We start from the raw sequence: 15043 nt of genomic DNA, 5'->3' as shown, positions 1-15043 counted from the left end.
TCAACCCAGATTTGGCTCAAACAAGGGGTTAAATTAATTTAGCTCCTATGCCACAAAAATACAGTCGTGAAGGAATGTGAATCCCTACTCAGGCCACAGTAAAAAGTTAAAGCCCCCTTTACTGTAGGCCTACATATAATTTCTAACCGTTTATATGTAGTTTTTGCATTAGTACTGTATATTTGTACAGTATGTCATTAAATGTTCAAATAAATGTAATATGAAGGGCCTCAATGGAAACAACTAAGCCATAGTGCTTTCTTGGGTTATACATCCTCTTAGCACACCTTGTACTGACTGTTTTATGGCCAATTTGTCAAAAATGTATATTAATATTATATTATTAGCAAACTATCTCCACAAATGAATAACCCATTACAATCTCAAAATATTGAAATAGATTTTAATAAGATATTTTACCCACATTAAAACTTCCACTTGAATTTGGTCAATAATGCAAAGTGCAAAGTGAGCAGGTAAGATACATTTTTGCATAGTGATTGTGAATTATTATCATTTACAGTAGGACATACACTTTTACTATTGCAAATGGTATCAAATAAAGTTTGTATACAAACAGGAAACAATCAAAAGGAAAACACACAGGAATGGCATTAATGGATCTTAAGGCATGGAAATGTTCACTTACACACAGTGCATTGCACAGATACTGTACTTACAGTGTTATAATATACTGTATTGTCATATACATCTTGTTAGGAGGTTATCAGTACTGTCTGATAACTGTTCAATGTTAATAGCGGTATATGTAGCTCATTCAGCAGTTCTCATTACTTGGGAGTTGTATATTGGACCGACCAGCAGCCTCAGTCACTGCTACTGCTGCTACTACTACTTGAGGACGACTGTGGAGAGTGAGTGAGAGAGAGAGAGAGAGAGATAGAGAGAGAGAGAGAGAGAGAGAGAGAGAGATATATATATGATGGTTATCTTAACCCATTAAGACCTGAGGCCGATTCTGCAAATCATGCCTTCTAAATCGTAACAGTTTTCTGAAAAATGTATGTCAACGACCCCCAAAATTATATCCCATCTAAAAATATATTGAAATAAATCAAATAGAATATTGAAATAAATAAAATAAACACGAAAAACATGAAAAAACACACACCGAGCCCCTTCTAAACAGCTCTGTCACCTACAGAGCCATGCTGTAATAAAAACAAACAAACACTCCATAATAGAAAATGACAATATCAGATATGGGTGAAAGGCTGGGTGTTCCCCCAATAAGAACAAGCAGAATGAGTCTTTACTGCTTTCAAAGTCCAAATGCCCAGACCCCAGAGCCTCTCCCCTTGTGCTGATTCTACAAATGACTTCTAAACCAATAGTTATTTCAAGATCTCTCAAAGATGTTCACAAATATATATAGTATAAACACACTTCTCCATTATTCTATCTAAGAAGTAACCAACAGAATAATCGGCTAAGAAAATAATAACAGTAGTCTTAAATTCCAACTCACCTTGCCACCATGTTTATGGTGTCCATGCTTGTGCGCCTTGTCACCCTTGTGTGCCTTCTTCATCTTCTTCTTCTTCATCTTTTTGTTGGCCTTATGTCCAACCACGCCCACGCCCATGCCCATGCCCATCCCTGCCATTCCCGGCATCATTCCCGGCATCATCCCCGGCATCGTCCCTGGATGATGATGGTGACCCCCTTTTGGAGAGTGGGGGTATGGGCCAGGGTACGGGCCAGGGTAACCGCCTGGTGGTGGGACAGCCGGTAAACCACCTGGAGGTGCATAGGGCATGTTCACCCCCGGGGGCATGTGCGGAGGCATGGCCGGGTTCATCCCACCAGGGTATGATGGATACTGCTGGCCTGCTGCTGGGAATCCTGGGTTCGGAGGATGGGGGAATGATCCTGGAGGGGGTGCACCGGGGAATGATCCTGGAGGGGGTGCACCGGGGAATGATCCTGGAGGGGGTGCACCGGGGAATGATCCTGGAGGGGGTGCACCGGGGAATGATCCTGGCGGGGGTGCACCGGGGAATGATCCTGGCGGGGGTGCACCGGGGTATGCAGGGTTGTAGCCGGGAGGGTAGGCGGGGTTCGGTGGGCCACCCGGATGACCTGTGATTACACACAACATACAGTCCATTATACATACACACCTAGTCACCTACATACCTTAAGGCGTATTTATACTTTGTCATAGTGAAAATAAACAATTTATTTTCAACAAAAATATTGTTTTATATTTTCGCCAAAATGCTCAAAATAGGGATGCCAGGTTGAAAGTGGATAATTACACACCCGTTACTGTTTTTCTTACCTTGGTTAGGCCACATGATAATGTGTGTGTTCTGTGACAGGTGTCCTCAGAAGAAGGCCTGGAGAGAAGTGAAGTATAAGCACATTCCCAGCAGCAACAAGGGAGGCAGTGATTTGCACATATCTCTCTGGTCCATGGGTCTGGACCAGCTAGCTAGCGCGTGCTCTCTCTCTCTCTGACTCTCTCTCACACACAGTATATATTATTCAAAGCATTGTATGAGTATGGCAATAAGACAATGGGCTACACGAATTATTTATTCATATGGCCATTGAACCTTGACATATTATAACCCAGCCTTTCAATTTACAGGCTTTCATCTTCATCACTGGATAGAAACAGAACTTTACTGTGAGTTTTAATTTATTTTATTAAAAATATATATTTTATTTATCAATTCATGTAGGACAACCTAGAGTCCTAGAGAGATCCATTGGCACAAATGTCATTACATAACAGTAGTAGTAGACAACTCCCATTGCAGATAGTTAGTACTTTCTCAATACTAGTTTTCTTCTTACATTTATTATGGCTATATTATAATTTCAGAAAGTCTGTGTTTCGAGGCATGTATTCTCAATTATGTATTCCATTATGGCGATCAGACTTTAAGAATCGTCATTCACAAGCTTACCTTGAGACCTCTTGATTGTTGTCAAGTTTGTGTTTGTCAGGAATGTGGGTGGTGGTGGTGCTGGTGCTGCTCCCTCCTGCTCCGTGTGTTTGTCTTCCGGCTTTGGACGCTGATTCGATGTGTTTCGACGTACGATGGTGTCGCGCGGCGCTGAATATCGCTCTACAAGCTCACAACGTGTCGCGATGTGACGCGTTGTGAGCTTGTAGATCGGATAAATTCAGCGTGACACCCTCGTACGACGAGATAGGACTGCGTGCGTGAGTAGGAAGCAGGTTATGGAAATGAGTAACGACGAAGCCCCGCCCGTCCATAAATAATTTCTTTGCTATATTTTCAAAGTTAATAATGGAATTGGAATCGTAGGACTAGGATGTGACGTGTCAGAATCAGAACCAGAAGACTTTATTGCCATGACATGTAAACATGTTAGGAATTTGGTTTGGTGGGACAGCAGAGTGCAGTTACAACAACATTAGTGCAAAACAGGACAAGACAGTGCAAAGAATAGTGAATAAAATAAGTGCAGAGAGTTCAAGTGATCAGTTCAGAGCACAAGTCAGTCCATTCCACTCTGAGTGGGGGTGGAAGGACTCGAGGGAGGATAAAGGGGGGTCAGGGGAGACACCAGCAGCGTTGAGGAGCCGGATAGCCGTGGGGAAAAAACCATGTTCACCATGTCCATGACAATGAATGCTGAATGGACGGTTATATAGGGGACTCGGGGAGGGCATACAATATTAATGAATAGGGTATCTATTTTCATAGGCTATACTATATTCATTTTATGATCTATATTAGAGTGCGCCCCCCCGGGATTGCACAGTGCGCAATTTGCGACGCGCCCCGTGCGTAATAGTCAGCCTAGCCCTAGCCTATACTGCCGCTGACTACCGTATGTCTATTACGCACGGGGCGCGTTGCAAATAATAGTAATAAGCCTATTGTCAATAGGCGTATACGGTATTACTATTATTAGGCTACATTTATGTACAGCAGGTACAGCAGGTACAGCAGGTCCTGCGGAGGGGCGTCATTGCGACTTTGTCACTGCATTACAAGTTGTAGCTGTAGCTTGCTTGTAGGCCTACCCAATAATTAACTTGGGATCAGCTAATTGATCTAGTTTCAAATCCACTTGACATTTAATAGCAGAAAACGTGCATTTAAAATGTAAAATAATGTAAAATATCTCCGTTGATTAAGACAGACGTCACTTCATTCTCTCAATTTCCTCCAGTGAGCAGCACACACTCACACACACGGTATGGGGCAAACAAACACAAACAGGTGCTTTGATGTTGGTGAGGGTAATTTAATGACTAGAATGTAATGTGTCATCCCTATACTTATTAATTCATATAGCCTACACATTCAGGAAATATTAGATTGAGAATATTTTTATATAGCCTACATATAATGAAATAGGCTACATGTATTTTTCATAATTTCTTTCTCAAAATCCAAAATTTGCGACGGACATCATGCATGGACAAGTCTTGCCACATACGGAGATTACGGACATAGTTTTGCATTGACCTGTACCTTCCACTTGAAATGTAGCCTACCTATTCTACTAAACTGAATACAAATTTCAGTGTGTGTGATTGATTGGATTTTTTTTATTGTACAATAGAAACAAATGCAAACAATGAAAACAAATTGAAGTAACTATACAAGTAGCAAATTAAAATGCAAGTATATATGAAGTCCTCAGAAAATACTGTGCCACAACAATATAACAAATTTAAAACTAAGATAGGCTACAATTAATTATAAGATATATATTTTAATAGATCAAATGTATCTTGTAAAACCAAAAAGTAACTCACAATAGAAACCTACTAATTGGGATCCTGCTGCAACTCATGAGTTAATTCCTGAAAAGTGTTCACCTGAACTGTAGATTTAACAAAGTGGAATGATCCAAGTCATTTCAAGTATACCAAAGTAACAAAACTAGTCAGCAACACAATTGTCTTTCAGTGATCAATATTTAAAATTAAGCATTTGAAACCAATACTAGGCTATAGGCCTACTGAATAGCTTATATATGCAAGCATTTGTACGTGAGAAAGCTTAATATAAAGGCAAACTCTTATCCAAAACTTACTTCAATGAATAACTCAACCTTGTTGATTACAGTACATGCCTAGATTACAAAGTGGCTATTTGAAAACAATATCATACAATAGTAACTATAATTGAACTGAAGGGGTGGTATAGGTAAAGAGGCCTGGATCTGAGAATCAGAGAGTCACAGGTCTGTCCATGTGCAATTTATTACTCTTTTATTAAATCTCTGGGGTCTGGTATTTTGTTTTAAAATACCAAATGACCATCCTTTTTCTTCAGGACTGACATCTCCGACTCCAGAGGATTAAGAGAGAGTAATCTGTTCACCACACATTGAGCTTGCAGCCGGGCTTGTGGTTCGTGATCCCAACTGTCTGTCATTATTTCCTGCAGTGCAAATCCCTGAAAATAACATTCAGTTGGACATTAGTTCTAGTTCACACGTAGGTCTATACATGGTTTTATTTATTCAACATCCACTACATTTACACATAGGATATATATTTTGTTTATGTTATCAAGGTTATGTAAATTTAACTCTGAGAGTGTTTGGTACACTTTTACACTCTCTGAGCTAAATTAACATGAATATATATAGGCCTATATATATATATATATATATATATATATATATATATATATATTGAAATTAGTGGAATTATACCTGGTGACTCTCTTTCCAGTGTGGGGGTATGGAGGGCCTCTTTCCCATCTCAGACACATAATGGATGAATTGCATTCCACTGGCTCCAACTCCAAGCTCAGCTTCATAAGGCATGTAATGCTGTGGCACCGGGCTACCTGCAGATGGAGACATTTCATCAAAAAGGAATGGACAGTTAACTGCATTGACCACACAGACAAAAAACAAAACATTAAACAAAAACGTAATATACAGTTGTTGATTGCATCAAAGTCAGAATACTCTTATTTCAATCAGTGTTAATTCTAAGTCAAAGCTCTTCCCAAGTACTTCTCCATCACTGGAGAGGGTGGTTATGGCTGCCTGGGGCAGGCAAGGGATAGGCTACTATCTGAGTTACACAAGCAAGATCAGGTGTAGACTAGATAGATAAAGTGCCCCTCTGGGCACAGGTCTCCACCAGGGCATCAGATTGTGGCCTCCTGGTGGCGCTATAATAGGCCAATGTGAAAAAAGGGTGTAATTAATTTCTTTTTACTACTTGGATGGCAATTGGATGATTTGAGGCATTCTGTTCCAAAAATGTGTTTTGCAAAAATCCATCTGTTGGTGGCGCTATAACAGGCCAATGTGAAAACGGTGGGATATATTCCTGCCTAGTAGGAAAGTCTGTGAAAGACTTCACGTAAATTGCACGCTGCGTTCATGATTTGAGGCGTTTTTGTTCAAAACGGGCCAATCCTGCAAACATTGAAAGCCAATGTTATAGCAATATGAAATATCGGACAGATCCGTCTTGAACACATGACTATAGAGTTATTGTGTAACGTTTTGCAGGATTTTTGGACAGAATCTGGAATTTTGTTTTTCAAAAGTCGGCCTCCTGGTGGCGCTATGAGTCACACACACACACACACACACACACACACACACACACACACACACACACACACACACACACACACACACACACACAACATACCCTTTCCCCATGCGTTCGGCCTGGTGGAGACAATAATGGTATAACTGCAAACCTTCATCTACAGTGACGTATTTTAGTATAGACCAGTGGTTCTCAAAGTGGGGTCGTCCTTTCAGGGACTTTCCCCGGCTAAATATGTTAATATGGCATTAGATTAGTTTAATGCCTATAACCAGAGTTTATATGGCCAAAATGTTTTACCATCAAACATGTCTGAGCAGCGCATCCAGATCTCCCAGAGCAGCAGACCCAGAGCATACATATCCGCCTCCAGGAAACAGTACCTATGTGTACATCCACGGCCAAGGTGCACAGAGCCCTCCAGCATCTCCGGCGCCATGTAACGCAATGTACCAACTCGATGAAGCTGGAGATCGATAGAGAATTGACAATAGTAGCTCTGTATTAGATACAATGTACAATAAATAAAGTCTACATTATTATTATTAAAAAATACATGTCCTTGGTTGGAGCAACAGTCTCTGTACTCTGTACAAGCTAAGAAACTATTAAGTGAACAACTAAAGGATTGTCAACAATCCAATGAAACTACAAATTTAAACTGTTGCGATTTTGGTATGATCAGATCAAATGCTATGTCGTGCATAGGCTGGGGGGAAAAAGCCTTGAGTGTTTTGGACCCTAGTCATAGAATGATCTACAGACCAAACTTAAACTGCCATTTGTAATCCCCCTAGTGAGTTTTAACCAGTCATTGCTCCTGCTTTGACGTATAGCAAACAGTGTTTCTCTAGTGTTTTTATGTATTAGCAAACCTCATTGCTTAGTTTTTATATATTAGACTTTCCTGTTTTTCTTAGGATGTGGGTACTGTATTTATGATTTTTTTTATATGTCTGTCCCATGTATTTATTGTTACTGGCATAGCTGTGTTACATTATTTATCTTGGCCAGTTCACACTTCAGTCTCAATGTATATTCTACTGGTTAAATAAAGGTTAAAAAAAAACTAGATTTAATAGAATTGAATAGAATCCATTTCCCCTGGGTAAACCCCTTATCATTCCATGATGTATTGTTGCCTCATACCATCAGTACAGAAAAGAACATAACAATGGCTGCATGTGGATGTGGAGCTTACCTCTGTGGTGTCTAAGTGGCACTGGCCTCTGTGATGTTCGGTGCATGGGCAAATGACGGTGGAAAAGCCAAAGTCACACAGTGCACAGGAACCATCTGCTCTCACAAGCACATTGACACTGCTGAGGTCTCTGTGGGCCACTGCAGGTTTGTGCACACCTGCAGAGTATGGTGTGTGTGTGTTGTGTGTGTGTGTGTGTGTGTGTGTGTGTGTGTGTGTGTGTGTGTGTGTGTGTGTGTGTGTGTGTGTGTGTGTGTGCGTGTGTGTGTGTGTGTGCGTGTGCGTGTGAGTACAACAATACAATTATATACTGTATATCCACACACAGACACACATGCATGCATATACTGATGATCGTACCTATTTTGGGCACGTCATTATTGGCACATCTTTTTCCCACATTCTCAAAATGTTACAAGTTAATGAAGTGTCACTGCAATCCAATGTGAGCTTAGATCTGCTATTTTTTCTATCCGTAAAGTCATTAAGAGTTTTTACTACCACCACACGCACAACACGGTTGTTCTCTGGTCTATTACCCTGTCGGTGAAGGTCAGAATGAAGGTAGGCCAGTCCCTGTGACAGAGACAGGGACAACTTCAGTGATGACACCCAGTCACTTGTCGTCATAGAAAGAAAGGAATGGAGGGAACCCTATCATGAACAAGACACCAACAGATAATGTGAACGCTCACCACACATGCAGCCAGCAGGATAATTACAGTATAGCTAAATAAAACGAATGACTAAAACTGTAATTGGTCTAAATTAGTCTTTATATTACAAAACAATCTATAACTATTGTTATAGATTGAAACTGTATTGTAATTTGTGTGTTTACAAAACTATAACTAAAACAAACTCGAATAATAGAGAAAATGGCAATGGTTTTAGTCTTTGTCAGTAGGCCTATCCGATATTCTTCTTAGTAATTAGGGAAAATAGCCAATATAAAAGTTTACAACAAAAGTTCAATTTTCAAATTTTCAGCTTGTAGATCGCCTATCTTCACTTTTTGAATCTCGCCCCATGGCCCTGACTGCTGCATATTTCAATAAACTAACACTAACTATAACTAACACTAAAACTAATAAAAACTAAACCAAAATTAAGCATCTTCAAAAAGAAAAAAAGAAAAGGCAAACCCACTTTAAAAAGTGAAATTGAAACCGAAATGGGAAACTAAAAAGTTTAAACAAAATACAAATACAATCAAATGAATAAATAAATGCAAAACGAATTTATAATAACCTTGGCAGCCAGTTCCAGAACAATCATCCACTCTCCACCCTGCAGTCCGCTCCCAGCACCCAGGAAGTGGACAATCCCAGTGTGATTCAGCAGTGGCAGTTCATAAACCAGCTTCTCCGAGGTGAACTCGCGTTTTCTAGCTGCAGGGAACACCTTCACTGCCACCAAAGCTCCCTGATACTTCCCCTGCCATACTGTTGCAAAGAAGCCACGACCCACGATCTAAAAAAGGATATGAATAGAACCGAACAGGTTTATAGATAACCCGATACTTCAGAGCAAAAGTTCAACCTAAGCACTGTCTTACTGTAAAAGATGGAATCATCAAAATCCTGCTATAACATTATACTTGAAGACTATTGAACGTGGAATTCAAATCAGCCTTTTTCCTACCTGTTGCAGCTCTATGTCGCCGCAGTCAATCTTTGACGATTCCAGTGATATAATAGGATCATGTTGAAGATCTGAGATCATAAAAGTGATTGTGAGCAAATTCATTGCTAGAGAAAATATAACTATGGATGATGTAATTCATTCATTCATTTTAAGCAAATCCTGGTTGGAAACTAGAAAAGTGCTGGAGTAGTCCGGCAGCCGAGGTGGATGCTTTTAAAAGTTTGACATTTTTGACAATTTTGCCTGCCATAGGATGTTAATGGTAGGGTCACAAGAAACCACTATAAAAATGGCTCAATACTGACAGCCGGTCAGCAAGTGGATTCATGAATGTATGTATATAGACAATATTTTAGGCCAATAAAAAAGACTATATACCAATTTCCCACTTTAAACAAAAGAAGCCTGTCGGCTGCCGGACTGGAGTGATACTTCAAAGTAACAAATAAGTGGATATAAAGGGAGTATTGTGTACCAAGGTCAGCTCACAGGAGAAACGACTGAAGATGTGCCAAGGTTAAAGATGGGGGGAAAAAATATGTCTTAAAGGTGTTTGAGCAAACATCCCCCCTTTCCTCACTAATTCATTTCATACAGCCCTTCTGATAAGAACGTATGTCCAAGTCATTCTGCGTTGAGATAGTCATTCGGTACGTTAATTGCTTTGTCTGTAGCAGTGGTGGAAAACATTTTGTAAAAGTCTACAATGTAACTAAAGTTTTCATAAAGTACAATATTTGCCTCTGAGATGTAGTGGAGTAAAGTAAAAGTACTGGAAATTGTAAATACTCACTTAAAGTAAAAGAAAATACCTCAAAATTGTACCTAAGTACAACACTTGAGTAAATGTACTTAGTTGCTTTACACCACTGATCTGTAGAAGATCAGTGGTGAGAAAACAATGGGAGTGACAGTATAGTGGGTTGCTATCAAAATCTGAAGAATCAAGACAACAGACTCTTCTGTGTGTAAGTCCATCCCACACTTGTAATCATCAGCTGCAATCTCACACTGGTAGCCTTGGACACTGGTTCTCAACATGTGGTCCAGGGACCCCCAGGGGTCCTTTAGGAGTGCCAGGAGGTCTCCAGCTAAAGGACTGACCAAATGGACATTTATGGGTCTACAGCTCAGTGTACAAATGGAACCGCAATGGAAACAAGCTAAGCTTTTTTTCTTTATCCTTTTGAATATGGTGGGTCAGATGTATATTACATCATGTCACATCATTTGACATTATTTCATGATCATTAAAGATATCAACCAATCAATTGTACGCTTTTCTTTTGGTTAAAATACGTTTCTATATTCTCATAGTACTGATAGTATTGCTAAAATAGTGTTATAACAGGGCTCACCAATGTCTCTCCAAAACAGTAAAAAGAACAAATCATATGAAATGGGCGTCTGTGGCCAAAACAGTAGCAATGTTGGTGCTGGGCAGCTTCAAGACATGTACTGTTATTATGAAGGGCATACACAAACATTTACTGCAAAGATAATATACCAGAATGTGTTTAAACCATAAAGGATCCTACCGTTACCCTTAAAACTACAATGATGTCTCCACATGACAGCCACGATGCACAGGACCAGAAAGGTTCCAACAGGAATAGCAATGAAAGCAACTGTCAAAGAAAAAGAGAGGAGAAAAAGAAGAAGGAAAAAAAAGACAGACAACACTAAATAAACAAATAAAGCCTGATCACACTGAGCTTGCAGATCTTCTATTTTCAGTGTCGAACACATGCTATGACGAAGTATAAATCTTAATGGGAACAGAGTCAACGGACTGCTGTTCCAAGAGTGTGTAGGTACCTACACGACATAGGTACTGCCCTTTTAGTTTGCCCTTTTAGTTTGGCAGGACATACGCTTATCTGAATGGCTAGAGACACACTGAATGTCTCATATGGAGGAGACATAAATAAATCAGCATACAAGAATATCAAAGAACAACAAAAAAACAATATATGTGGCTCACATTCTTAATAGGCCAAAATAAAACATTTGACAGAATGATAATACACAATTACAATGATCTATCTATGTGTTACGTGTATTTAAAAATGAAAAACTGGAACGAGTAATTGGATACATTAATAATACCTTTAGAATATGAATCAAGCTGTTTGTCAGGCTCTTCGTCATCTCGGCTCCATGTCAGCTGTGCATTACAGAGGTCTGCGTTGCACTCACACGCAACCATACCACGGCGAATGGAGCCCTGGCAGGTTTCAGTTGGACAAGACTTCTGAACTATAGAACAAGCTGTAACAGACAAAGGAAAGCTACTCATTAAGCCCCATATAATCAGTGGTGGACAAAGTAATCAAATGTTTTACTTAGTAAAAGTATCTATCAATACTGCAATATAGAACTACTTTGTTACAAGTAAAAGTTCATAATTCAAAATTTACTTGAGTAAAAGTGCAAAAGTATTGGTATCAAAATATACTTAAAGTACCAAAAGTAGAACGTACTCACTATATGCATGCAGAAGGTCTCATTTCAAGTTTTCAAATGTATAAAAATCTTTTGAAAATAGCAGATCTGCGATGCATTGTGAGCTTGTAGATTGACTATTTTCAAATGGCCAAAATGTGTATTGGGCTGAAGTTGTTAATGTGTGTTTTGTAATAATCAAAATCTACAAGGTACGTTTTCAAATAATTGTAGTGGAGTAAAAGTAAAAATGTTGGACCTGAAATGTAGTGCCTGATGAAGGTCTGACGACCGAAACGTTGCTCAATAAAATCTAAACTCAAGTGAAGACAGTGTGCGGGATTCTTTTTCTCTACTTATCAGCTCCAGTTATCCGACGCACCTGTCCATTGTAGGTGTGCAGAAGGACTTTTCCATATAATTTGAGAGTGCAAAAATGCTCCAGTAACGTCCATTTTTATATTTGGTTGCACTCGGTTGTTGCGCTCTAAAAAATAGCAGATCTACTAGCTCACAACGCATCTGTAGATCTGGTAATTTCAACATGCAACGTGTCATATATATATATATATATATATATATTGATATATTGATATATATTCTTTATTACTAACATAATAAAATGACTAAAACTAAATTAAATTGTATTCAAACGACTATGACTAAACTTTAAACTAAATCAAATTTTGCTGTCAAAATCAACACTGGTGCCAGGGTTGAGTATACTTTGTCCACCACAGCTTACCCATCAGGTCGAGTACAGGCTGGTCATCAACCAGAATGTAGTAGGCCGCACAGCAGTCTGTGTGTGTGCAGGTCTGCTCTGCGCCGCTCACATTGCCAGCCTGGATGGATGCCATGTGCGGCGTCGTCCTGTTCACCTTAAATGCACAGAGTCTCCCCTGAGCACGCTCTACCATACACCAAAAGATGCAGCCTGCACAATCAAATTACTCAGTGTTAACTTAACTCTGAGAGAGATTAACTAACTCTGAGATTTGATCCATCATAAGACTATATTATATGATGATATTTAACTATGAGAGTCGGGTCAACCGGGTCGACCATAAGACAACCATACAACAAAAATGCTCCTGCACAGTCAAATTTATTTAACTCTGTAGCCAAACATAACCAGACAAAACTGCCAGCTAAAACATATGTGGGCACCTCAATGTTAAATTGGCAATTTTCCCCACAAAAAGTAAAAAAGAAACATATACAGTATATATATATATATATATACACACACACACACACACACACACACACACACACACACACACACACACACACACACACACACACACACACACACACACACACACACACACACACAATTATATATATATAATTATTTATTTATTTTCCAAAAAGAGAAGTAAACCTTCCAAAGGACTGCACACTACAGGGAATAGAGACCAACTTACTGCATTATCAACTTATTTATTAGCATGACGCGTGCTAATAAATATATATATATAAAGAATTTGGAAAATGGTTTGACCGTTTGAAATTCAAGGCCAAATATTTTCTAAAATAGTTACAAATTGCTACAAAACCTGTGGCTACTGGCTAGCCAGCCTGATAATGATGTAGCCTACCATGCATTCTACAAAACTCCATCTTCACATTACTTCAGACCATTTTCAAAACTAATTCTTTCACGGAAACAATAGCCAATTTAACACTGAGGTGCCCATAGTGTAGGCTACTTTTCCTGTATACTGTAACTCTGAGAGTTAAATGGATGGAAATTTCCATCCAGAGAGTTTAAATAGCGAAAATAGCCGACATTGAAAATGTCGGCTGTGTGTGTGTGTGTGTGTGTGTGTGTGTGTGTGTGTGTGTGTGTGTGTGTTTAGAATTATTGAACCAAGAAAAAGTATCAAGAGCATAATAGTAATAAGATCTTGTGAACAAATCATAACTACATTGGATCCATTGAAACACAGTTCTAAACACAGTTCTAAAAGTGGGGTCCGGGGGCACCCAAGGGTCCTTGAGGGGTTTCCAGGGGAGTCAAAAATTATTGATAATTTCACTACTAAATTATAATCAACTCTCTCCATTGTTATCTCATGGGAGAACATATTGTCAAATGGAATTACACGGCCAGAAACACATAATTATGGGAGACTACTGTAAGAAAACACACAAATCCAAAGTATTCACTCTAACCCAGCTTCCATTTAAATAGCATGTGTTTTCCAGTCATAATATAGGCCTACAGTATTCAATGTGAACCCGACAATGCATTGATACACTTTTGCACCTTATGTCTATAACCTCATGTAAATAGCTGTACCTGCTGGTGTTTGCTATGTGTATAGATGTAGATATTAGACTTTCCCCCCTCCTTGACATGTTTTTCTTTAAAGTTAGATTGTTCTTCCTTTCATTTCTCTTTCTGAAAACCACAAAGATGATAGAGCTTGCACAAAAAAACTATTTCACCCACTTCTTTACACCAGTAAACCTGTGATGGGACAATAAAGTTGATCCTGATTCTGAGTACAAAACTAACAATAAGACCACACAGCATGTGAAAATTGAAATTATGGTCATGTCTAACGGCACAGAGAAATACATAGTCTACTGTACTTACCGACGGCTGCGAACAGCGTCCATCGATGCAGGTTCATGGTCAATCTGAACGCACACTGGCCAGGGAGTGTCCATATCAGCCATGGGAAAGAGGGGAGTTAAACTTTTCTCACGTCACTCCCACTATGACACACTTGCCCCCATACTTGCACACACACACGTACGCGCGCGCACGCACACACACACACACACACACACACACACACACACACACACACACACACACACACACACACACACACACACACACACACACACACACACACACACACACACACACACACACACACACACACACACACACACACACACACATTTATGTATGACTCCACACAAAGGATATGCATACAAGAACAAAAATATTATAGGTGCATTAGAGTTACACATGCAAAATCATGGCATGTGTTTTCATGATACACAAACACATTACAGAACAAATGTAACAGTTAAGTTACCAAACTTGGGGTACTTGAAATAAAACATGTTTTAATTAGAACCACTGCTCAAGACCACATTTTGAGAAGTCAAGTGCATGGGTCTCACTCTCACCTCCTGAACGGACTGCATGAGGCCGGGCTCAATGTTAGCCTTATGGACCAGCA

General features: G+C 39.4%; 2 protein-coding genes across 2 annotated transcripts; both read right to left on the bottom strand.

The window, feature by feature from the left end:
- Positions 1–383: 383 nt before the first annotated feature.
- On the bottom strand, positions 384–3047 carry prr13 (proline rich 13). Its single transcript, XM_080776122.1, has 4 exons — positions 2940–3047; positions 2306–2363; positions 1490–2103; positions 384–866 (listed from the first exon to the last, which is right to left on the bottom strand). The coding sequence occupies exons 2-4, from the start codon at positions 2319–2321 to the stop codon at positions 828–830; spliced, it is 669 nt and encodes a 222-aa protein (XP_080632248.1). The 5' UTR covers positions 2322–2363; positions 2940–3047; the 3' UTR covers positions 384–827.
- Positions 3048–5673: 2626 nt separating this feature from the next.
- LOC308334190 (anti-Muellerian hormone type-2 receptor-like) lies at positions 5674–14479 on the bottom strand (the record flags this gene model as incomplete). Its single annotated transcript, XM_080790820.1, has 7 exons — positions 5674–5816; positions 6842–7007; positions 7743–7900; positions 8282–8396; positions 8994–9215; positions 9387–9457; positions 14443–14479. 7 exons carry the CDS (start codon positions 14477–14479, stop codon positions 5674–5676), a joined length of 912 nt encoding a protein of 303 aa, XP_080646946.1.
- Between the last annotated feature and the right edge of the window lie 564 nt (positions 14480–15043).

Source organism: Protomyctophum bolini, assembly GCF_963924005.1.
Source record: "Protomyctophum bolini genome assembly, chromosome: 2".
Classification (NCBI taxonomy): Eukaryota; Metazoa; Chordata; class Actinopteri; order Myctophiformes; family Myctophidae; genus Protomyctophum; species Protomyctophum bolini.
The sequence above is the reverse complement of the archived record's forward strand: the minus strand, read 5'-3'. Positions and strand labels throughout refer to the sequence as shown.